This window comes from Perna viridis, chromosome 3 (assembly GCF_037379345.1).
Source record: "Perna viridis isolate PV_CMFRI_1.1 ecotype Kerala chromosome 3, ASM3737934v1, whole genome shotgun sequence".
NCBI lineage: Eukaryota > Metazoa > Mollusca > Bivalvia > Mytilida > Mytilidae > Perna > Perna viridis.
The window spans coordinates 21,692,547-21,717,886 of NC_142447.1; the positions used below are offsets into that span (position 1 = coordinate 21,692,547).

Consider the following 25,340-nt stretch of genomic DNA (forward strand, 5'->3'; position numbering starts at 1 on the left):
TGGACCAAGAGCGATTAAATAAGCCATTAAAAAAATGACAATAAGTAGAATCTTCAAAAGGTTGATTACATTCGTTTGATTTTTTTTTTGGTACTCGGCTCATTAATCAGTGAAGTTCTTTTCTCAGTTATTTGTAAATCTGATTGTCTATCATACCGACCAGGTGGAAGGATTAGGGAAGACTTATTTCTACGGTTTACGTACATGTAAGATGTATTTATTGTCAATATAATTACAAGACTTTTATGCTACTGGTATAGTGTATTTTTTTCCATTAATGCCATTAATTGGTTTCTAAAACAAAATAAAATGGTCATATTTAACACAAAAGTACAACCATATTTTGTTTAATACAGTTTTTTTGCAGCTTTATTTTCGTTGGTACGGTATTATCCTACATTAGTCCAATTTTGTAGTAGGTAATAAGCTTTATCGATACAATGGAACTCTTTCGTGTTAGAGTTGTCAAGGTGCGATGTAAACAAATGGAAATAGTTGAGGAGATTGTTTTTGGAGATAACAGATAATTGTCGACGAAAAATCGAATTGAATGCGAAAGGAAATGTGTAATAAATTCATCACTGTTTTTTTTTGGTAATGATGTGCCTTGCTTGTCTTAGACATTAAGTGAAAATTTATTCAGCAGGTATGTAAACTCAACCGGAAAAGGGCAGATAAATATTCATGTAACTGTATGTATTTGCTTCTTTATTTTATCCTTACTTTGTACAAAAACACTGTAAATCATTGACTTTATAAGCCTCTCAACAATATATATAAGAAAGAACATCGAGAAGCAATATTCCTCTATCTCCAATTGATATCTGAGGTTCTTTATTTTCACTAGAATAGATACACTCCAAAATAAATAATGGTCATATCCCAAATTGATATCTGTGGGATCTTATTAAAAAGCGCCAGGTTGTGTTTGAGGCTCCAGGACAATAAAAAGTGCTCTGTAGATAATAAAAAGTGCCATGGGAGAAATAAAAAGCACCCAGATTGTATTTTTTGTTTTTGAATGACAAAATGTGTAAAGTTTGTGGAGAAATAATTTTGCTCTGACAAAAAATATCCATTTATGTCACAATACCCATTCATAAGTCAACATTGAATTTAAAAGATTCATGATACATAAAGAATGACAAAACAAAACCAGGAACAAGGAAATTAACGTTAAGAAATAAAATTTGTAAATTTTTGATGAATAAAAGAGAGTATAATTGAAACAAATTACAGAAAACTTTAAAAATATAAAACCAAGATCAAATCTGTATCACAAAAGCATTACATATAAAGCATATTCTAATATGTATTTGAATTAATCATTTAACCTGAATTAAAATTAAAAAAAGTAATGACACTGGATAGAATTATTACATATACATGTACATGTATCGCATTTTGTAACTCTAGAAAGTGAAGCATTTTTATAAAGTCAAACAAAAAAAAACATGCAATGTAAAGTTTTTTTCTTTAGAAAAATAAAATTTGTAAATATTTGATTATGCATAAAAAAAATTATTAGGACTGACAATATTAAACGAAACCTTAAAAATAATGTCTCATACATGTAAAACCTGGATAAAATGTATAACACAAAAGTATCACAATACATGTATATCCCAGTATATTAATAAAAGCACTAAAACATAATTATGTACAAAGTGACTCACTTCCAAGAATACTTCAAACATATTGCTTTACTGTTTTTGATTCTCTTCTTTTGGTTTGGGTTTTTTGCAGTGATGGTGTTTTTAGAATCTGTTGATTTAATGTAGTTTTCTCTGTTTCTTGTTAATGTCATGAACTTTGAAAGAGTGTGTTCTTTTCGGTTTCATTTTTTGATGCCCACATTGTATCTATAACTTGAATTTCTTCAGCCTTTGGCACAAGTGTGTAATTACCTTTCTTGTGCAGTGCTTGGTGCATGTCCTTGTATTGGAGCTGCACAATTCTGTGAATCTTATCCAAGAGGTCCAGTAATTTCACAGATTGCTAATTTGTGCACAGCTTTAGGATATTGTTTATTGACTTGCTCAAATTTTTCTTCAAATTTACTCAAGCAATATTTTTTGAAGACATCCAGACATGTGTTTTCAGGTAGTCAAAATTATTAGTAAAATATCTTAAAAATTCAAATATACAATTTTCAAATTTCAACTCCAATTCCGCAACTTTATGTCAAATTCAACATCATTGACAGAGTGAAGAAGGTCATCAGTTGGAAAAAAAATTATTAACTGACAGTTTTATAATTTGCAGAGTCAATTATACAGTGACATAGGACATCTTTTGAACCATGATGAGCTTGTATAAGGATTCTGGACCAATCAGTTGGGTACAACAATTACCCTCATTTCTGATTTAAAGTTATGATTCTAAATATTTAGTAAAATCCATGTAAATCACTGAGCAGACTACACAGCTACAGACTACATGTAGCTGTAGTAATGTCACTAAATGGGATTTTAATATTTTTTTTTATCTATCCAATGATATGACAAACTGACCTCTGTCAACCTGTCAAGTACTTCTCTGTCTAAGAATCAGGCAAATGTGTATAAGGTGTGGTACTTGAAGGAAAAGTCACAGAGATTTTATTGCATTAACCAAGTATTTACATGGATACTTGATAACCTCCAGAAATAATCATCAAAGTGTTTGTGAAGTTTACCTTTTTAAGATACTGATATGTCAAATTTTGTTGAAATGCACTGTAGAATAATGGCAGGAAAATTTTCCCTTACTTTTTTTCATACTGGTATATAAGCAGTAAAAAAAATATCTACATCACAGATGGTTCAGGATAAATTCAAATAGCTTTTCAGTTGTTTTCTAGATTTATTGAATATATTTGAGGCAAAAAAAGACTGAACTGAGAATTGTGGTGCCACCCTTTGCCTGATTCTTACACAGAATGGTACTTAAAGGCTTCAGAATGCAAATATGTAGCTGTATCCTTGAGGAATATCATCTGTAAGACAACCATTACATGTGTATGGCATATCCTATTTAGTTGAGAAGATCTCAGACTCCTCAAGTTAAACACACTGGTGGGGGGGGCACAAGGAACTACAAATGTTGCAGCAGTACTGGGTTAGCTTTAATGCTCGGCTTTATTTTCTGTTTCTATGTGGCTGGCACTGTGAGGATCAGATCAATGCCACTCTACATCTGTCTTGACTCAAATCAAATTTTGGAGTGAAAAAAGTAGTTCAAATATGAACACAATTGACTAGGGTTCATAGTATGTCTGGGGGCCAATATACTAGTATTGAACTCTAACAATGTCAGTAAAGTATGTTGCATGGCCCCCTTGATTTGAAAATCGGTTTATTGATTAAGCACTATGAAGAGTCATACATATCAGTCCAACTAAGAATAATTCAAGACAGGAAAAACCGTGATTAATCGAATAATGCATACAATTTCCTTGATATTAGTTGAGTTTGCCCCTAAAATAACTTTAAGTTAGTTAATTCTAGATCAGCCTCTAGATACCAGCAGTGGAATAATCTAATCCTGAATGAAGAAATTTCAAAGAATACTGTGAATGTACTGTTGTTCGTTGGGTATCAATTTTCGTGGTTTTTGTGGGTAGGCCAAACCACAAAATTTGGTTCCCAAATGAAAAGATTTCCATTAATGTGTATGCTGAAAACCTCAAAACCATGAATTCAAGAATCCATGACCTTGTGTTTCTTCTCTTATCCATGAAAATGGGTATCCATGAATTAAAGTATCCTCACAGTAACAGTTTAATAATGTAATACAACAATTTTATAGTGAAATTCTTGTATTGTTACCATCATGTAATAAAACGATTGAAGTTGTATGTAGCACCAAAGTTGGTCTGATAAAATCTTGGTCCAACTTTTCAAAGGTTCTGTTGTGACATCATGCTATTGTGGTATTCATGTGTCAGAAATCCATTTTCTGTCATTTTGCTTATTTTTAGGACCTATAATACTCGTGTATTTTACTTAATTTTCTTTTTATTTTATGAAAAAAATGTTTTTCCTCTACTACTAAGATTTGGCTTCTTTCTGGAGCATTTTATATATATGCATATATGCTTAATGTTTCCTTACTTATTGAAGAATTTTGAACTTTATATGATGCACGACAGATGGTCAAGATGGCTGATTTGGTTGTTTTAGCTACTCGTTTGCCTAAGACTAGGATTTAACCAAGAAATATTTTGAAAGACATAATATGCATAACCAGAATTATTTTTTTTGTTATTCTAAGGCTGTGATGAGCACCATGTTAGACAGAGGTACTGCCATTGCTGCAGCAGTTGAAGTAGAAAAATATTCTAAACAAGGGACAGAACTCTTACAAAGTGGTCATTTAACAGGTGCTGTAAAGGCTTTCAAGTATGCATACAAATTTGCTGGTGACCTTGATGATGAGTACATGGAAAGAGCCTGTGCATTTAACCTTGGGGCAGCTTACATTGCCATGGGGCAAGGAGAGAAAGGTTTGAATGTTCTTAACCATGCTATTCCCACTGAAGAAAGGAAGGATGGAAGATCAAATGGTGACCTGTATTTCAACTTTGGTCTTGGTTATGAAAGTACTAAAAATTTTCCAGAGGCAATAAGGGCTTTTAACAAGGCTTTAGGTGAGTACAGATGTGAGCGAGACAACCTTTCAATGGAGATCGAGACCTTGCTGAAGCTAGCTGTACTATGTCATAATACCAGGAACAATCATCTCATGAATACCTACCACCAGCTTGCAGAGGCTTATGCCATGCAGGATAACATTGAGAAGCAAATGTGGGCACTATGTGAGAAGGCAAACGCTTATAATAGTTATGGTGACATAGAGAGGGCTGAGTCTGCAGCTGATGAATGCTATAAACTGTCAGAGAAATGTGATAATACAGCAGAATCAGGTTAATATGTATGATGAACTCGGTTAAAATTGTTTAAACTCGCGTGAAATAATTTGGATTTTTTCATAGAGTTGGAAATTTTTATTTTTTGTTGTGTACATTAATGGACAAACTGCATCTACGAACTTAAAACTCTACGAATAAATGAAAAGAAACTTTGCCGATTCCACTAAAGTTGAAACCCACAACTTAATTTTTTCACATTATGTAGGTAAATAGTAAATACAAGACTAAACACAAGAAGGTAAAAGATGTAACACAAATGTACAAATAAAACATAAAGATGAAACTGAATGAAGTAACAGCTATCATTTATACATGTGCATACATGTATATATATGTACTATCTCCTGTTTTATATCAGACAATCTAATGTGCAAACATGTACTAGTAACTGATTTTCTATGCTGTATTTTTTTTCAGGAAATGTCTTCAATGACCTAGGTTTGTTGTATACACAGTTACAGAAATATGACAAAGCAGTAAAATGTTTTGAGGAAGCTCTACCATTGGTCCAGACCAGTGAGGATAGGAAGAGAGAGGCAGTTGTACGCCAAAACCTTGGTGCTGCTTACAACTTCATTGGAGAATACCAAAGAGCTATAAGTTTTCATAAATCTGCTGCTGATATGCATGGTAAGATTGCTCATTAAAGGCTTCTTTATTCATTATTATACCCCTCGCTATATAGTGATTATGGTTTCTGTCCACAACTACTCTTTACAATATTCTCTGCTCTGCTTATCACAGCTACTTGATATTATGACAGAAACTTTATATACATGTAGGTTTGTGATTTGAATTGATTTGTTTTCAGGCTGACATCACATCAACTTCCTTTTTAAGGACTTTATTTGGGTATCCATCAGTGAGCTTCACTTTTAATTTTTCTAGTTTTTTTTTTTTTTGGGGGGGGGAGGGGAGGGATGTCAAACCCAGAAATGAAATTTAAATTCAAATGAAAATTTGTATTCCTCAGTGAATCTTCAGAAAAATTGAAGCACTAGCAAACATGCTCAGAGTGAATTCTTTAGAAGTAGGTAAATATCTCAGTAAATCATTGCTTTCCATTTGAAAGAGCTCCTCTTAACTGTTTAATATTATAATGAGGCAAAATGTTCTCTGTAAACCAATTTTTGGTCAATGTCAAATGATTTAATTCATTTAAAATCAGTTTTTTTATATAAATTTTTTTTGTTAAATCATTACCCTGTGTTACATGCTGTATATCATAAAGTCCTATTTTCAAGGCCTTGTTTCTCCATTACATAGGGAGCAGATATCTTAACACAAGAGAGAAACCTCCCAAAGGTTTGCCAACGTTTTCGGTATTGAGAAATGATTTCGGTAAATGCACAGGTGTAAACAATGCAGCTTGCTAGAATTACATAGTATCTGCAATAGGTTAAATGCTTTGGTTGAATTTCTTTAAAGGAATTGTTAGACAGCATCTCCTGCAAAAAAAAATAGTTTTTTACCTCTTACATATTCTCATTTCTTTTTTTGCTGTAAATAAATCAGGGCAATAAAAGATTTAAAACATACCTTTGTGGGTTTTCTCTGTTATAGTTTTCATTGATAATTTTTTGGAAAATCAATCATTTACAAACTTTTAAAATATCTATGCAGTGGCAGATCCGGGAGTTAAGGGGTTGGAATTGATGGAAATATTTTTTAAATTTTGTTCATTTTTTACCTAAAAAAGACAAATACGAGCCTGCCCCCACCTCTCTAAATCTGCTACTGTTAGAACATAGAATAATTTATTTTTATGATGATCACATAGTACCATGTGATATTTTATATAACTGGATGGCAATGTGATGCATAAGTACATTTTCATGGAAATAAAATATATTTTATTTATACCATCAGATTTAAAAAATAGAATTATTAATGTCAGAAAAACCAAAAAAATGTTTACTAGATACCTGCCAAAAGGGGAGAGGTAGTTTATAATATCTTAAAGACCAGGGATGACCTAGAAAATTTAACACTCCAAGAGAAATTAAGCCAATATGAATGTGGGAGGGGTTTAAATGAAAAGAAATTTATTTTTAGTGCATGATCAGCTGTTTTGAATAAAAACAAATTCATATTTTTTTTGTAAAAGAAAAAAACAAAAAGCTGAACTTACTGTTATAAGTAGCTAGAAAATATAGGTTTTCTATGCGCTATTGAGGATTTCTCATTATCTTGACATGTTCACTTTTGTATCTGCCTTGTTATTTATATGGTATAGGTTTGGATAGACACCTAGATAGTTCAAACAGTGTTTGGTATTCTAACCCAACTTGTATACCAGTAATGCACAAGATATTATAATTATGTATCAGCACTTGACTAAAACCATAATTTTTACACAAAATTCAAGTTATTATAAATATAAAATATTCTTGACTTCTTGTATTGCTAAAATAATATGTATACAACTGTTTTGAAATGTATGTACCACCCTCTCCCCTGCAAAGCTGGAACTATGTAGTGATCATGTGTCTGTTAGTTCTTCCATCTTTTTGTCCCTCCTCAGTTTTAATCCAAAACTCCTCTGTAAACTGCTGTATTGAATTTCATACAACTTTCACAAATTCAGTATAACATGATACCATTCTGCACCTCCTATTTTGTTTTTTCTATCAGAAGATTTTTTGGGGGTTTCTTGATGCAAAATATGGACTTTGTTATTGGTTGCCCAAGGAAGACCATCATTTAATCCACAACTCCTCTAAAACTGCTGAATAGAATTAAATAAAACCTTTACAGATTCTTTATCACATGATGCCCATGTGATCTCCTATTCTTCATCAGAATGTGGGGTTTCCTATATGGTTTCTAGGGAGGGGAGCAGGGATATCATCAAATAAAATTTGCTCACAGTTTTTCTAGTTTTTATTGTACATGTTTTATGATATGCCACTTTCAGTATGTTCAACTGTGTGTCACATGTCACATGTCACATGTCAACTTAATAAAACAATAATAATTCTTAAGTACAATGTATGGATGCTGCCACCAGTTTTTCTTTGTTTTCAACATTTTAATTTCATTATGTTTTGCAACCAGTGATCTTCAATTTACATATATGGTTTATCATATTTGTTTCAGCTCGCCTTCAGAACCGCAACTCCCAGGGTCAGTGCTATGCTAATTTGGCCTATGCTTACAGCCAGATTGGAGACATACACAAGTCTAAAGAAGCCTTTAAACATGCACTGTTAGCAGCTGAGGATACAGGTAGCATTACTTGTAGTTGTACTAGACTGAAAAAAAAGAATAGGTTGGAAGGTCAACTTACTTTTTTTTTAAACACAGCTAAATACTTTTATAAACCATTGTTCTTTTATGCAAAAAATAAGAAAAACAGCTGGTACATAGTGCTGCTTTAAAAATTAAATCAAAGTTAGATTAAGTTGATCTTTCAATGTATTTGTTGAAAATTTTTATGAAGGTTAGGCAGGTCTGTCCCATTTCACGGGAAAGTAAAGTCAACATTCGGACAAATAGAAGTTAAATAACACTTGCCCGAAGGACCTCCATATTTTATGTATCTTTCAACATGGGTTAACCTAAGGCCACCTTGTTTTCAATGTGGGCAAATTGAATTTTCATCAACATCTCTGTGAGCTAGCTATCTCCTTGTTATGGTTGCAGTTAATTGACATTTCACAATCATTATTTATTGTAGATGACAATAGGACAACTTGGCAGGTATCAGAAGGACTGGGTTCTGTAGCTTTCTCTGAGGAAAACTTTGATGAATCCATAGAGTTTTTTAAGAAGGCATTAGGTGTACTGGCAGCCAAAGAGAGTAATATAACAGCCCAGAGCAGAATTGTAGAGAAACTCAAGCAAGCTCTGGAGGCACAGATCAAAGAAAGAGAAAAACCTTTTGGTCATATTACAAAAGAGGTGGGCATAATATTCAAGTAAACTGTACTTATAAAATGTATGATACCATTTATTATTGAACTGGAATGGAGTAATTATCTTGAATCACTTTATATTTAGATGTGATTTGATATAGACTCATATTCATAGTTTTTACAGTTTTTATGTACATATTGAAGTGCACCTCCTATACATATTGAAGATGTGGACCTTCTATTATGGACAGAATTTTTTTCTTACATTTATAACGTGTTGAATTTCTTTGTCACTTTGTGTTATAGATTGTTACCGGTACTTTTTGTAAAACTGTGCACAGAAAATACAGTACCTTAACGCAGCGTTTATACAGTGAAACCTTCATAAATTGAACCCTGAATAATTTGAGAATCCATCTTTTTAAAGTCCCTTTATATCAATTTAATTGTATTTTGAACCTTGTTTGTCCAAACCATTTTAAAGTCCATATGTGGTTTAGTTTAGTCAGGTTTCTCTGTATACCCATTGAAGATTTGCACCTTTTGAACAAGTGTTTTAAAAATTAAATATAAATTTTTACCTGTTGATTTTTTTTCTTTCAATATTAAATTAATTTATAAATGAAAATTACAACTACTGCTATAAATAACCAAATTTCTAAAATTATGACATTGCGTTCAATGTAGAGTACTAATTTTTTGTAGAATATATAAATTTATAAAAATAAAATAATTATTAATTTTACCTTTGAGAATTTTGCCTTTTGAAATTAAAAAAAATTGTTTTACAGAGTCGTAAATGATCAGTGCAGCTGTTATTTCAGTTGTTTGATCTTTGATTGCAACATATGTTTAATGTCGATCACAAAAAATATGTTTGGATCATAAAGTCATTCATGCATATCAAAAGGTGTTTTCCCCTTTTGATCATCTCTTGAGACTACTTGAATCAGATGTGTCTAAAACATTTATGAAGTACAAATAAGATTTGTATGCAAAATTTCCATCTTCATTGAACAGGAATTTAGAGAAATTGTAATAAAGAACGGGTACAATGAGATGACCATGAAAAACTAAAGTTTTAAATAAATAATTTATTTTTTGGGTTCTGTGAAAAGTAATTTAAAAGTACATTTTTTACAATCACAAACAAGTTTTAACATCAAAAAGAATATATTGCTATAATTTCCCAATTTTTAGTACTCTGTTATGTGATAACAACTATCATATATATTACCTTTTATACATTGAAGTAACCTCAGGAATCATAATAAACGTCTTAATTATGATTTTTTGTATTCCTTCACGTTTTATAGGGGGCAGAGGCGATAAACTTCTTTAATATCCTTGTGTACTTGAGAATGTCTCTTCAATAAAATTTTGTCAGCTTCAGTTTGGGATCATTTATGATAATGGTTTGGAACAAGGATTTAAATGGTCCAGTATCCTCAATATTCTACCCTAGGACCTTCAAAATTTCATTTACCTAGGTTTTGGAGCATTGTGGCAACTGAACTAATCCATGCAACTATAATTGCAATCTGATAGATGGAAAGATACTTTCAATTGCTGAAATAATCCTTGTAAGTTCTACCAAAGTCTTCTTGAGTCAAAATTGTTAGAGTTATTGCCTTGAAGGCAAAAATTTAACCAGGTGAATGATTCAGGCTCCTGGGAGCCTCTTGTTGTAGTTCATAAAAGTAACATGTGGCCCATTTTTTTTAAGATGTCTTTCTGTGTCATATTTACCTGGTAAATAAGTTTCAATGTTGATTTCAACTAATAGATAACAAAGCGAGTATTTCTTAAATGATTTTTATATTTATATATTCTTCCTTGTTATTTTCAGGATGTTGGACCCCTCAAATCAGGATTCAAAAGGGTATTTATGATTTGCCTCACAAAGTTAATTACTAAGTTCTCAGGCCCTCCCTCATCTCTTTTGAGGGTGCCTCATCACCCATTTTCATTGCCATATCAGTTGAATAAAAAAGAAAGTGGCTTAATTAATTTTTTGTTGCATGTAAATAGAAATAATTTTCTTACGCATTTGTTTCCATGAAAAATAGCATGAAAACCAAGAAATTAACTATGAAAGGCTTTAAGGAGGAAGACCTAAGATAAGGAACACAACTCTTACAAATCATTGGAACGTTTGTATTCGGTATTTTACATCAATCTCATGTTAGCATCAAAGGAACTTGGACTTATTTCATTCTGTTTCAAATGAAAGCTTGATAAGCTTTGGTGAAATTTAATATGATACAAACATATCACTGATTTCAAGAGTTATTTTTCTTAGCCAAGCTCTACCTCCTTAAGAAGCAATTATATGATAGATTGTTTTAAAGTTTCATACTTTCTTTGCAGTTTTGTATGCAAGGAAAGAAACTTCTAAAAATATAAGGTTTCTTGAAAGCAAAAATGCTAAAAGTGTATAAGTAGTTCCAAATGGAATGTAGTGAAAAATTCTGGATACACTTCAGGTGGATTTGGTAATAAATTAACCTCTAGTTTGTAATGCTTAAGTTTGTGGTCTATTTAGATTTTGATTTATCACATGTAAACGTATTAAAAAACAGTACACTTCATTATATTCAGTTGTCCTCCATTGTCAATAGGAATCAAAACTAAAAAAAAAAAATATTATTTTATATTTATTTACTATTTATTTTCAATTGGATATTGGCAGGCCTCTAGACCAACTGCTGATCAACCTATTGTTGAAGAAGTCTTGGCTGTTAGTAGAGTCAATGATCCACAAGGGAAGATGCTGCAGAAAAGGTACTGTCAAGTAGTATTTGTGAGGAGTTATAGGGCTATTCTTGGTTTCTTAGCTTAATTGGATGAATGATGAGAAAAGAGGGATCTTAATGAACATGATTGAATTAAAAAATGAAAACAGTTATTTGGAGTAACTGATATATTTTTATAGAATGCTTGTTAAATAATAATGATTGTACAGAGATGCAGTTAAACTTTTTTTTATTATCCTTTATTATAAACTGTTTGTTGTACATTTTTTATCACAAAAAACGTGTTTCAGTCTTTTCAATGTAAAGATCAAAGTTTGCCAAAAATCATAATAACCGTTATAACCTTATTAGCCCAATAAGACCACATTTGTATTCAAAGGAAGACAACTCTATTTCCTTACATGATAAAACTCACAAGAGGTTTTGTTTATAATTTATCTCAAATATGATACATGTATATTTTTTAATTTTGAAAATTTTGAACACTATCACAAATTCTACTATCATAATTGCCAAAAAAATTAATTATATTAATTTCACACCATATTTAATGTATGGGCACAATTAAACTCCATTACAGTGCATACAATGATGTTGTTAGGGGGATAGAGTAAGGCTAGATTGAATGACTTTGCCTTAGGTAATTAACAGCAAAAAAAATGTCGAAGTGGTTTAAACGTTCTTTCAGAAAATTTATCAATAGACTAATTCATATGAATTTGAATATTTGTCTGATAGCGAGTTTAAATCTCTTTCTTAATTCTGAAGCTTACAGTCTGAGAAAATTCATTTAATGAAAGGTAAACAAATGCTACAGTGAAAGTACTGTTGTTCATTGGGTACCAATATTCAGGATTTTCTCGGGTAGGCCAAACCATGAAATTTGGTTCCCAACAAAAAGGAGATTTTCATTGACATGTATACTGAAAATTTCAAAACTACGAATTCAAGAATCCATTAACTTGTGTTTTTTACCTAATCTACAAAACTGAGTATCCAAAAATTAAAATACTTCAAAGTGTTTCCTTAATATATCATCATTGTATGCGCTGTAAAAATGTGTTATGTATATCAATATTTATCTTTGCCTATTCTAACAGTACAAGGATCCGTTCAAAAAAGTAAGAGAGTGTGTGTTATTGAAAATTTGATGCTATTTGGAAAGGGAAAACAATTTGTGCACGATCTAGATTTGATGGGGAAAAAATTTTGGTTTACTTTGCACTAACACTCTCTAATACAATAACCTCTCCTATCATTTGTAATTCTGAAAGCATTTTTTCATTTCTTAAATTTTGAGGGTTGTTTATGGAGAAAGATCTGTTTGCTGTTATATAACACTATGTCTTTGGTATTATTCTTAGTCTGTAAGATATTACTTTGATTTTTCTTTCTTAACCAACTCATTTGGCTGAAATAGGTCCTACTTAATTGAAATATATGATAACTGGTTTAATAACATGAGAATAGTAGGGTATATATGTCAAAGAGACAACAACTGTACCAGGATGAAAATGTTAGCCCAAGGCCTAAGTACTTACATGTACATTTTGTATTGTATTAAGTTATCATATACATGTATTATGTTTTATCAAAAATATAACAATTTAATTTTTTAAATATGCATTCAACCATGTTTAACCATTCAGTGTAAATCTTTCACGATGTTGAAGGATGCTGTAGACAATAACTTTATGTATAAATAATCACTTTCATACTATGAATTTCCAAGAACAAAATTACAGCCTCTGTAGCCAGGGTAGAGGAGGTTAAAACATTCGTTGTATTGGTTAAATGTAGAAAATTTCGTCCAAGTTATCCACTTCAAACCCACCTTAAAAAAATTGGGCTACAGGCCTGATGACTTTACATGTGCTTGGTGAGTAGGATATAACGGTGTATTAAATCATATATATATAGGTACCAGGCAGGAAGGTAATCAGTCATTCAGTATCCTATGACTTATCATTCCCACAGTTCAAGAGGTCACTTTGTTATCCATTGATTTTTCACCTACTTAAATATATACAACTTTGTTAATGTTTTATTTCTGTTTGTCATTTTTTTCTGCCATTCTCATATTTTCCTCCTTCTGATGTGTCATACTTGATTAACATAAATTGCTTATGTTTTCAAATTTTCCCAGTATTTTAACAATATCACTTGTTGGCCATTTTTTTTTTTTTTCTGTGAGGTATTTGTTAAAAGATTAGGGCCCATTTTAGGTGGGTCCCACTTCAAGTCATTTGTTGATTTCACACAAGCTGCATAGTTTTCAAAGAAAATTTCTCATTTACAAAAACCATGAAAATAGATACCCTTTGAACAACAGTTCTATAGTATCATTGACATTTTAATCACATTTTGTTGTGATGTACAACCTTATCAAAAGCTGAGATCTAGCCCAGACTGACCTCTTGAATCCTGTATGGCTAGGGTAGTATTGCATGCCACAATAACCTACATAACACTAGTTTCTGAAAGGTTCAATCATAAGGTTGGATAGGACATCATATTTCATCATTTGTAGAGGGAAGGTTTCATTGCAGCTAGAGTGGTGCTGAATTCCTAGCAATGATAATTCCTGACAATCTAAATAGTTTGAATGTGTTTTACTATTGTAGGACCACAAAACAATACCCAACATATCATGGCATCATGTAGTCCTCATTTTTGTTTGTAACATTTGAAGTCCAGACAATAATTGGAGTATTGATCTCTATGACATTGTGTTTAAAGTTGCCTTAATAAAATAAAGCTAGAATTGATTGATGGGGTCGTGATATAAAGTGTTTAGAATTTGGGCAAAAAAAAGTAGTAGAAACAATGCTTTTTCTGATGTCTGAATGATGATTTGAGTAACAGTAAACGGATTTCTGTCCAATAGTAGGTCTCTTACCTTAAAAGGAAGGGTAGGATTGATTTGAGGATTTTGACTTGAATCATTGAGGAATTAAGGGCCAAAAGGGGTCAAAAATGAAATGAGCATTTTTCAAATGGTAGACAGTAACATAAGTCAAAGTGATACTATACCACACAGTGCCATAATACAAAGTGAAGGCTAGGGTAGAATTTTTGGGTTGTAACTTCAAGTGCTCCTGAATTAGGGGCCAGAAATAAGCATTTTCCTGTGTTCAAACAATAACTTGAGTTGAAGTGCACAGAGGATCTTCAAAAGATGGCTGGAATTGATTTTGATGGTTGTGCCTTGAATAATTTAAGAATAATGGGGCCAAAAAGATGTCACTTTGATTCTGGTCAAATTCGTATTTTTTGTCAAACACTTGATTTCAATTCAAAGTCAGAGCTCTATCAAGCTTGACTGATCTGTCTATATTTGCCCAAACAGGTTCAGGGTTGGACATTTGCAGTCGTATCAAACTGCACCATGCAGATTTTTTAATACATCAATAAAAGCCTTGATATTACCTACTATGAATAATTACCTTTTCACGTTTTCAGCCAAAGAGAAGAGTGAGTTGTTATTGGAAGCTTTCCTTGGTTGTCTCCCATTTTTGTTTAAAATGCTTGATTTAAATTAAACATTTTGCTTATGAGTAATTTAGAAATAAACCGTTGAAAATACTTTAATCAATAATAAAGTTTGGCAGGTTAGCCTGTTTCTTTGATATCAAACTTGATTATGACCTTTCTTGCGTACTTACCTTTATTTCTAAATTTTATCTTCAGAAAATAAACTTTTTGGGGTGGTCAAAGAGTTTCAGACCTTAATTTAATTTTACGTCTAAAACTGAATTTTTATTTACTTTTGGAGTTTTTTTTTTTTGCTTGATGAACATAGTCAAAGTAGATTTAGTTCAATTGTATATTATCAGTAGTCTTTGCATGATTGTTTTGTACATAATGTCTAATATTACCTAATATTTATTTATATTTTACCAGTACTTTATTTTTTGTATTTTTGATTAGATAAATTATATATATAAGACAAAAACCTCAATTTATGGATTTGTAAGTTTTTTTCCTCATCTCAAATTGCTTGTGGGTGTATGATAATTATCCTATGATAATTAGTAGGATAAATGTGTAGATGTGCATACTACACTGATTTATATAGGAATTTTGAGACCAAGATCGTTAGAAAAGTATTTGACATTTCATTTGTGTCGTGGAACATATGTCTACATGTAGCTGTCTTTTTTGAAAGATCATTGGCTACATGTAGCAATCTTGTTTGAAAGATCATTGGCTACATGTAGCAATCCTGTATGAAAGACCATTCGTATGATAGTTATAAAATCTGTACTATAATGAAGATAAGTATGATATATATGTCAGTCAACAACCCCAACGGGATGAAAATGTCAGCCCAAGGCCACCCATTGGTCTTCAATGAATGTTGAGGAAACCCTTATACTAGTACATTAATTAGAACCTTCACTGCACATCCTCATATTTGTAAAGAAATGTGAAAAGAAAAAAAAATGTATGTATTGCAAAAATTCAGGTTCATTGTAGATAAATTAGCATATGCTTACACACTAGTTAGAAAAGACGACATGCACATCAGGTTATATAGTCTTAAAGCACATAAACATCTGCAAGTCTATGATGTGGGAACTAAGCAACAAAGTTTTGATACATTTTGCAACTTTTATTTAACAAAACATGGAGGCATTTTTTATAGGCAATAGTTATGGTATCTAGTAAATTCAATTAAAAAATTATTGCAGTGTCTAGGTCTACTATGGCAATTTAGGCACACAATAGAGATTGCAATATTGCAATTATATACTTGAACAGGATTTGAGTTTTAATAGGACAGGACAAAAAATTTTTTGTTGTATAATGGTATCAAACTTTCATTGTCGTTATTGACATTTGTTACCTTTAGTTTATTTTTTGTTAGATTTGGAAAATTTTCGATTAAATTTAAAATTTTGTGCAATATTGTGTCCAAACGAGTTATTTAAGTGTGTCAAAAATTAATATTGTGTCCACGCTTGCCTTAAGTAAAGATAGTTCGACATGCTGCTGTCGTATCATGCTGTGCTCCACGATGCTCTTAACAGTAATTTGAGAAAATCTGCCTGTTATATTACAAATTCTGTAATATTAGATTTGATTATTGTGAAAATATTAACAAATAAGTTTCGTATTTGGCAGTAATGAATTTTTCATTTAAATGTTTAGTAAGACCATTAAGTGCAAATAATTCCATTAAATTATTTTGTTTTAAATTTTTTTCAGCTCACAGTTTACAGTATTATTTTGTATCTTTCATTTCTATGATAGAACCAATACATACATGTACTACATGTTTAATAAAACTATTTATACTTGGTTATAACTTTTCTTAACATTACAATTATATTGATCATTTTCACTGAATCAATGTTTTATCAAAAAAAGTAAATTAACTTATTTTTAGGTTTGTGCGTGTGTCAAACTCAAACTCAACCAAAAGATTCAGTAAAGTTGCTAGAGGACTGTCAGATCTAATGGAGCCTGTTCAACTTTCACCTACTCCTAGACAAAGTGGCAGCCTCCAGGGGGAGACACTTAGGCCTGTCCAATCAGAATCAGAGGAGGGATCATCTGAAAGTGAAAGTGAAAGTGAGACAGAAAGTGAAAAAGAAGCAGAAAAGTTAGTACATGTATAAAACAATAATGGATGAAGTTATCATTAAACAGGTTATGTGAGTCCAAATGATTATTACATTTTGTATAAATTGGTCTCTTTCAAGAAATATGAGGTACCTTGTATTAATTTACTTGTATTAGTAACCTTAAAAATCTGTTCTTCAGCAATTATATGATGATGAACTGATTGTAATGAAATATTTCGTTAAACATGCAAATAAAGTCATTGCAGAGTTGTGGGACTTTGAATTATACAAAAGAGGTCATGCTGCTGAAAACATTTTACCAGTAATTTTTAATAACATTTAACATCAAATAGTAAAATGCTCCATTTGTTTGAAGATGGTTTTAAGATTTTTTTTCCCAAGATTTTTGCCATATTCCCCATACTGAAATATCATTCTGAATAATTGTGTTCCTGTAACCATTAGAAAAGTTCTTAAGTCTGACTTCGACATTACAGAGTAATGGGACTTTGACTTTGAGTGATACAATGATAGCCATATTGCCTATATCATTTCAAGTTCATGTAAGAAATCTCAGTTCTAGATTTTAACTCCATTATTGACTTATGACCTATATTGTGGAGCAAGTTTTCTATTTGTACTTTATCACAGTCTAGCAAGGTGTTTATAAGATAATAAACTCATATAAAATTAATAGAGGTGTTTAAGTGTGGCTATTTATAGGCATTATCATGATAAAGTTTGAAAACTTTAGCACTTTTGGAGAATACAATGTATGCTATGATTTCTATATTAAATATACTACATAATAACAGTAGAAGAAAAATGATGTCATTTTCTTTTCACTTGTATATTTTTAAACCATAAATCCAAGCAGTTTATGATATCTTCATTTTGGTTGTAAAAGTGATTGTCAAAACAATGAAGTGTAGCTAGTCATGGACTTATCTGAAGGGACATGTGTCAATAATTTTTTATATAATCTTGAATTCAGAGTCTGACATGTAAAGATCTTCCTTAAGGATAACCAACTTCTTTTCTAGGTATGTAGTTGTGATGTTGTGTTGGTTATTTTAGGTTCCCTTTTTGAGACCTGTTATTGTCTAAATTATTCTTTCAAGTTCAGATCTTCAGGTTTTCTATGGGAGCATTTTTTTCATTCTGATCACTATCATGATAGTTGCATTTTTTTTACATTGATCATAAAAGTGATCAGTGAAAAAAAACTATCAATGTATGAACCATAATCATTTTATGATCAACGATGGTGACCAACATTCTTGACTTTCAGTACACACAAAAGAAATATAGAATGTAAAAATCGCTTGCATAGCATGTGTTATTGGTACTGGAGTCCGTTAACCTGACTTGGGTGAAAGTGCCTATGAAAGTCTGATAAGGAATAACCTGGTGAAATATCCACAGCGTATCTTTGAATCCTGTCCTTAGATTTCCTTTGTTTTGATTGCAAAGTTTTCAAAACTGTCTACATGTCTGAATTTCTTCTTCAATATATAAGTACATGTACTAGTTAATTTGTTGATTTTGTGCGATTAGAGTTAGGAAAAAGGCATCGATGTCTGTGTCTGCCATTTTTAATGTTGAACATAAATTTGATCATTGAAAAATATTATCGGAATCTAATAAACATAGATGTGTTCAAACATGATCACAAAAATAATTATGTAAAAAATGATAATGAGTATGATAGACTGTTTTGACAATTTTTTTATCATGTTCATGATCAAAAGTTGATCAGATTAAAAAATGCACACTATATGTACATATGTAGGTCATAAAACAGTGAAGATTAACCAGTATTAAATACCATTCTGTGTAAGAATCAGGCAATGGGTAACACATTACTTTTCTCAATTTGGTCTTTTTTGCCTCATATATATTCAGTACATCTAGAAGACAACCCAGAAACAATTTAAATTTATTCTGAAGCATATGTGACTTAGAAATAACGAAAAAGTATGTGTGTGTGGGAGTTGGGGGGTGGGGGGGTGTTCCCGCCATTTTTCCATTAAGTATTTCAACTTAATTTGACCTATCATTATCTTAAAAAGACCCAAACTTTACAAACACCTTGATGGTTATTTCTGTAGGTTATGAGGTATACATATCCATGGAAAATGTATATCTGTTTTGTTTATATCAGTCATTAAGAAATATTTTTCTGTCTTGTCTCACCTAAACCCAAATTTGATCTTATTTTCCTATATACCGGTAAGTAAGAAAATACTTTTAAATTTCTGACTGACTGAATTTTTGTCTGACATGTCTGTGATTCAGACAGTATTTCATAATGATAGTTATATTTATCCAGTTCTTTTTAGTTCAGTATGATATATAAACTTTGTTTAACTGTGATTTTGTAGTAAAAGTCAGAAAATGTTTAATGGTTTTCAGCCAAAATGAACATATCACTTATTTCTATTGGTAATTTTTATATCTCCACTTAATGAATGGGTGATACATTAGAATCACACTGTCCAATTATCTCGACTTACAATGGATAAACTGACTTAACATTTGGTGTCTGGCTTTATATAGATGGAGCATATGTTGTTAGCAATTTAAGATACTGTCAAATATCAACTTTCTTTTTTTGCATTGTATGGAATGATAGGGAACATTTTTGTCGGAAAAATCTCGGCTCCCAATGCATGGATTGATTTCAAATTTTGTGTGTGACTTCGGTTATAGAAGAGCCATATGCTATAGTGATTTTGGTTGCTTTCTGATGTATCAACTTCCTGTACAAGTGGGGGTTTACCTAGTGCAACAAATTGTCCAGCTTCATGTTTTATTGAAGTTTGCATTTTAATTCATCTACTATTTTTAAATGTGTTTTGTTTTTCTATTAGGAGAAAAATTAAAAGATTTTATAGAGTTTCGTACGTATTTAAAGATTTGCTTCATTCTTCACTAAAATAGTGCTATTTTTTCTCAGTGGTGCAGTTGCCATTGTAATGGTTAGAGTAATAGCAGTCATCATTGATCATTTAGCTATTCGCTATACATGTTCATATGTTTGGCCAGAATGTTAGGTTTAGCTGTTGCTCTAACTTGGATTAGATAGATTTAATTTTAAGACTGTAAACTGAACCTTTTAGTACGAATTAATCAAGAACAGAAATATGATATTTAAACTAGACATATTGACACATTAGTAACTTTTTTTACAAATTAAAATACAGTTTATATTGTAATTTTAGTTTTATTCAAACTGTACAGTGTTTTGATTTTAAAGAATTTTTTTCGGTTCTATTTTTACACACTCCTTTTTTTGAAGAACAAATTATAAATTATGGTATGGATCTGCCTGTCTGTCTGTCTGTATATAGCATATGTAGTAACTCAGGTGTATTTTAGAAGCTCCCCTTCTTATGCCATTATTTTTTATACCCCTTCACATGAAGTTGCAAGTATTATGTGTTACCCTGTCAATAGTTTTGTGTCCATCAGTCTGCCTCTCCCTGACAGTTTTCAGGTGACATCAGAAGAATAGATCAATGAATTTTTTAAAACTTTGTGCAGTTTGTTTAGAGCCATAAAATTCAGGTCAATTTTGAGCAAAATTAAAAATGTAGTTTTTGAGTTGGGACATTTTGAACTTTTTGCCATCCCTCCTTTTTCATCATTATGTGGGGGGAGTGTGAGTATCACTAAATGTTCCATTAAGACCCAATTTTTGTCCCCTGCTATGGTGGACATGTGGCTACGCCTAGCTATCTTGTTGTTCTGTAGTTATGGATCAGTAGACTTTTTGACAGGGCAAATGTATTGTTTGTTGTTGTACAGATATTCCTGAGTCAAGAACCAATTACCAGTAGACATCAAAAGTTCTGCAAATGATTTGCTGCATTCTGGTTTCGAGTTTTCTGTTTGTCTAATTTTAACAATTCACAAAAGAAAACATAAACAAACATATGATTGAGTTTCACAGAAAACATTTTATCATTTTGATTATCATTTATAAAAAGTTTACCAGTACTACGAAAAAAAATATTTATTTTTTTTAATATTCAAGACAAAAAAATATTCTATTCTGTAGTTTCAAGACGGAAACTCCTAGACCAGGTGCTTCGTCCATGTCCAAAAATGTAGAGACTGGCTCATTGGATACAGAACATGGTTCAGAGGAGGAATCCTCTTCAGGAGAGACAGGGGAGGAAAGCTCAGAAGAGGATGAGGATGCCAAGGCTGTACATGAACAGATGAAAAAGTATAAAGGTACAGTAAAGCAAGAAATCAAAATTCTCTTTAAAAAAAATTGTTCAGATTTAACATGAGATATTTTTTTTTAATTTTTTTGCTCTTCTCCAATGTTTCTACTCAAACATGCCTTTTGGATTTGTTGAATAATATTATTTATGTTTTTTAATACTCATTTGATCTGTGCTTATAGGCTATGTTGAAATCAGCACACTTGATCTTTAAAAAAATTTTTTAGGTCAGTTTGCAACTGACATGAGCTTACTTTTGTAGGGGGGTGGTCTATTTTTTTATAAGCGATCAAATCAAAACAAATAATAGTAACTATGGCATTGCTTCTGGAACAATTACATTCACTTTTGATGTATGTGTCAATTTAAAAGGACCACATCCCAAGTCAATTGTCAGAATGTCTTGCAACAAAAAATATGTTTTTCTTGAGGCGTACTTTTTAGTAGTATTTTGAGTCAAAATGCATTATTTGATTTATTTAAAAAAAAAAAGAAGAGAGAATGAAAGTCATTTTATTTTTAATATTTACTACATCAGGATTAACTTCAGGCTTTGCCCTGGTGGGCTAAACTGACAGTAGCCATGATAATAATAGGGTAATTGATTGAAAATAGTGAATAACCAAAATATGATCACGAGTGCCAAGGAATGCCTAGATTTAACAAGTGTGCCTAACTTGTTCCAGGCACAAGATATATCTTAATGCGTTCTTGAGTGATTTTATGATGGTTAATAACAATAACCAATTGGTTATCCTATTTAGTACTTAGGTTTTCTCCTTTATTTGTTGCTGTTTTCAACATAAAATTCAAATTTTATGAACAGCAGATTGATGTACATATTTTGATGTTTTGTGATATTTTGGCAGGAGAAAGTTTGAGAGTGAAATTACTGAATTTATTTCACAGTGTGAATTATCGAAAATTTTTACACAGGGAACATTTGGTAAATCATTGCTATCTATAAGTAAATATCAAAATCAGTATACAATTTATTCTATATATGTTCAGTAAATAAGTTAGATAAATAGAAAAAACTCAAAAAGATAAAATTAACCATTTTAATATATACTAGTTGTAATGTTGTTCTCAAGAATTTTCATTACGGTAATAATTCTATATTTTAAAGGAGAGAGCGGTCCAGAATCTGAGGAGGATAAAGACAGAGGAGATGAAAAGACTGGGAGGAAAAAGGTAAATTTCCTGATCTTGGTCAAAGGTCAAAGAAGGATAACTTTTTTTAAATCCCACCTGGAAAGAGGCCTATACTTTTTAACCCTTGACAGTCTCTCTGTCCCTCTGTCATAATTATTTTCTGCACCCTTAAAGCAGAACATTTTTCACCTTAAATTAAATTTCAAATTTGTGCTATATTGTGTCCAAACTAGTTGTTATGTCATAACCAATTATTGAACTATAAGTACCTACTTTTAATTCTGTACTGCTAAGTTCTGTATTCACTAATATAGAATGATAGAGAAAAGTTTCATCACAAAAACCTCAGCTCCTACTGGACAGATTTATCTCAAATTTGTTATATGGCTTTATATAGATGGGGCATAAGTTGTAAGCCATTTTAGTTGCTGTCCGATATTAACTTTCTGTAGGAGTGAGAGAATACTTTTTAAACACAGCAATGCATGCAACTTCATGTTTTGTACTTAATATTGTTTTCTTGACTGGTATAATCACTTTTGTAAACAATATACTCCATACTAGTACTTACTTTATGAAAGAATTTTTGATACTTATTAATTTGATTTATATACATGGAGTTATGACCAGTCTGGTATGTATTTTTCCATACACCTATTGCCATCACTTGGCGTCCGTCTTCATCCTCATTGTTATCGTCGTCATTAACAATTTTTCAAAACTCTTCTCCTCTGACAACACTTGAACAATTTGAACCAAACTTGGTATGACTGTTCCTTGGGGTATTGTGCATGGAACTGTTTTAGGGATTTTTGATCCATCGAAAAGCATGGCCGCTGTTACTGAAAAGAGAACATAGGGGTCAGACAGTAGTTTTTTGCATATATCTCCAAAACCAATAGGTTTAGCCAAATTCTGACTTGGGTAAAAGTGTTCAGCATGATGAGATCTATCTATGGTCAAATTTTCATTTTGATATGTTAAGCCATTTTTTGACATTTTTTTGCTATTTTGAATGTTATTTCTTTCAAAAATCTTCTCCTCTGACACTACATGACCAATTGGAACCAAACTTGGTTGAATGTTCCTTGGGGTATCCTGCATAGACCTAATGTTGGGATTTTTGATCAGTAAAAAAACATGGCTGCTGTTACTAAAAATAGAATATAGGGGTGACACAGTAGTTTTTCACATATATCTCCAAAACCATTAAGTTTAGCCAAACTCTTTCAATTGCTGAAATGATCCTTATAACAAGGCCTTCAAAAGACTTGTGGGATGTCAGATGACTCATTGTAAGAGTTATTGCCCTTGAAAGATGAAAAATGATAGTTTTTTTTTTTTACAGTTTTTGGCCAATATCTCAAAAATTATAATAAATAGCAAGAAACTTTCAATTGCTGAAATGATCCATATGATAAGTCCTGCCAAAGTCTTCTCGAATCAAAATTGTTGGACAACTCCTTGTTAAATTTATTGCCTTTGAAAGGCAAACTTTAACCAGGTGAGCGATTCATTCTCCTAGGAGCCTTTTGTTATGATAACCAATTAAATTCCCAACTTTTTGTAAATATTGATAGCAAGATTGATTTGTAGGCTGTTGAAAGAAAGGAAGAAGAAAGTTCTGGAAGTACTGAAACAGAATCAGGATCAGAGACAGGAAGTGACACAGAGTGAGTAAAATTAGAGAAGTCTTATAACTCGTAGTATTGGCTAATTCGGTGCTCTATGATTTCAGGTTCCCTCCACTTGGCCAAGTGAAGTTTTGATGGCGGAATGTTCTTCTTTTTGTTCTGCTTTCTCTTTGGCAAGCACAAGTTTTCAAAAAGATTTATTAAGTTTTGAAAGCAGACACTGTGTTTTTGGTAGAAGGTCCCTCTTAATGTGTATTAGGGCATTCAAAGTTAATTTCTCAGGTCATAAAAAAGGCATTTATTTTTTACAAGGGCATTTTTTTTACATTGCTGATAGCCAGGAAAAATGGTGAAGGAAATGGTTTTCATACAACTAGAAGAAAAATATCTATCGTATAATAATATTACCCTGTCATCATTGTCTTTGGTGGTGTCTTTGTTGTCATTGGCATCCGTTAACTTACATTTATGTATGATAACTTGAGTAGAATCATCTTTGAGAAATTTTAACACATTGTTCTAAGGGATATAAAAAAAAATTGGTTCAGTTTTTGTAGATTTTGGCCCAACTTCTTTTAAAAATGAAGGGCTTAAAGGGAAAAATTGGTGATATCATTAGAATTGATAGGAAAAATTTACTGTTGATTTGATTTTTATGATTTAGAATTTCAAATTTTATGCTATATTGTGTCCAAACCAGTTGAATGTCAAAAACTAGTATTGTGTCCACACTTGTCCCTAGTGAACAGAGTTTGACATGCTGCAGTCATGTCATGCAACACTCCAGGATGCTCTATTTATGTAATTGATATGGTGTTAAACATTGGTTATGAGGCTTCTTCGAAAAAGACAACAAAAGGGCTTAAATCAAAAAAAAAATCTAGTTGTTGGTCAATATTATGTCTTTGTATTAGTTCGACATGCTGCAGTCATATAATGCTGCACTCCAGGATGCTCTATCTATATTATTGATGTGGTGTTAACCATTGGTTATGAGGCATCTTCGAAAGAGGCAACAAAAGGGCTTAAAACCAACAAAAAAAAAATCTAGTTGTTGGTCAGTATTGTGTCTTTGTGTTCATTATTTTACTTTTTAGTTTATTTTGAAGAAGTGTCATTTTTCTGTTACTGTGGATTATATTAATTTTGTTATCTGGCATTCAGAGCTTACTTAAAGATGTGTTTACACTTGTTGAAGACCTTTTGGTGGTCTTTGAAAGT

General features: G+C 31.6%; 1 protein-coding gene across 19 annotated transcripts in view; it reads left to right on the forward strand.

Moving 5' to 3' along the window:
* Nucleotides 1-386: 386 nt before the first annotated feature.
* Nucleotides 387-25,340, forward strand: part of LOC148621432 (uncharacterized) — a 53,896-nt gene continuing 28,942 nt past the window's right edge. The window contains exons 1-13 of one of the 19 annotated variants that reach the window (XM_088575795.1): nucleotides 387-646; nucleotides 4,255-4,906; nucleotides 5,330-5,542; nucleotides 6,179-6,253; nucleotides 8,012-8,140; nucleotides 8,592-8,815; nucleotides 10,619-10,649; nucleotides 11,457-11,553; nucleotides 13,446-13,460; nucleotides 16,918-17,133; nucleotides 21,159-21,337; nucleotides 22,460-22,524; nucleotides 24,082-24,158. In XM_088575795.1, the coding sequence (XP_088431921.1) occupies nucleotides 4,261-4,906; nucleotides 5,330-5,542; nucleotides 6,179-6,253; nucleotides 8,012-8,140; nucleotides 8,592-8,815; nucleotides 10,619-10,649; nucleotides 11,457-11,553; nucleotides 13,446-13,460; nucleotides 16,918-17,133; nucleotides 21,159-21,337; nucleotides 22,460-22,524; nucleotides 24,082-24,158 (1,967 nt within the window). In that variant the 5' untranslated portion in view covers nucleotides 387-646; nucleotides 4,255-4,260. Of the gene's footprint in view, nucleotides 647-1,741; nucleotides 2,980-4,254; nucleotides 4,907-5,329; nucleotides 5,543-6,178; nucleotides 6,254-8,011; nucleotides 8,141-8,591; nucleotides 8,816-10,618; nucleotides 10,652-11,456; nucleotides 11,554-12,625; nucleotides 12,647-13,445; nucleotides 13,461-14,987; nucleotides 15,000-16,917; nucleotides 17,134-21,158; nucleotides 21,338-22,459; nucleotides 22,525-24,081; nucleotides 24,159-25,340 lie in introns of those variants that run through there. The other 18 variants (XM_088575797.1, XM_088575792.1, XM_088575796.1 and 15 more) reach the window with 18 other exon arrangements.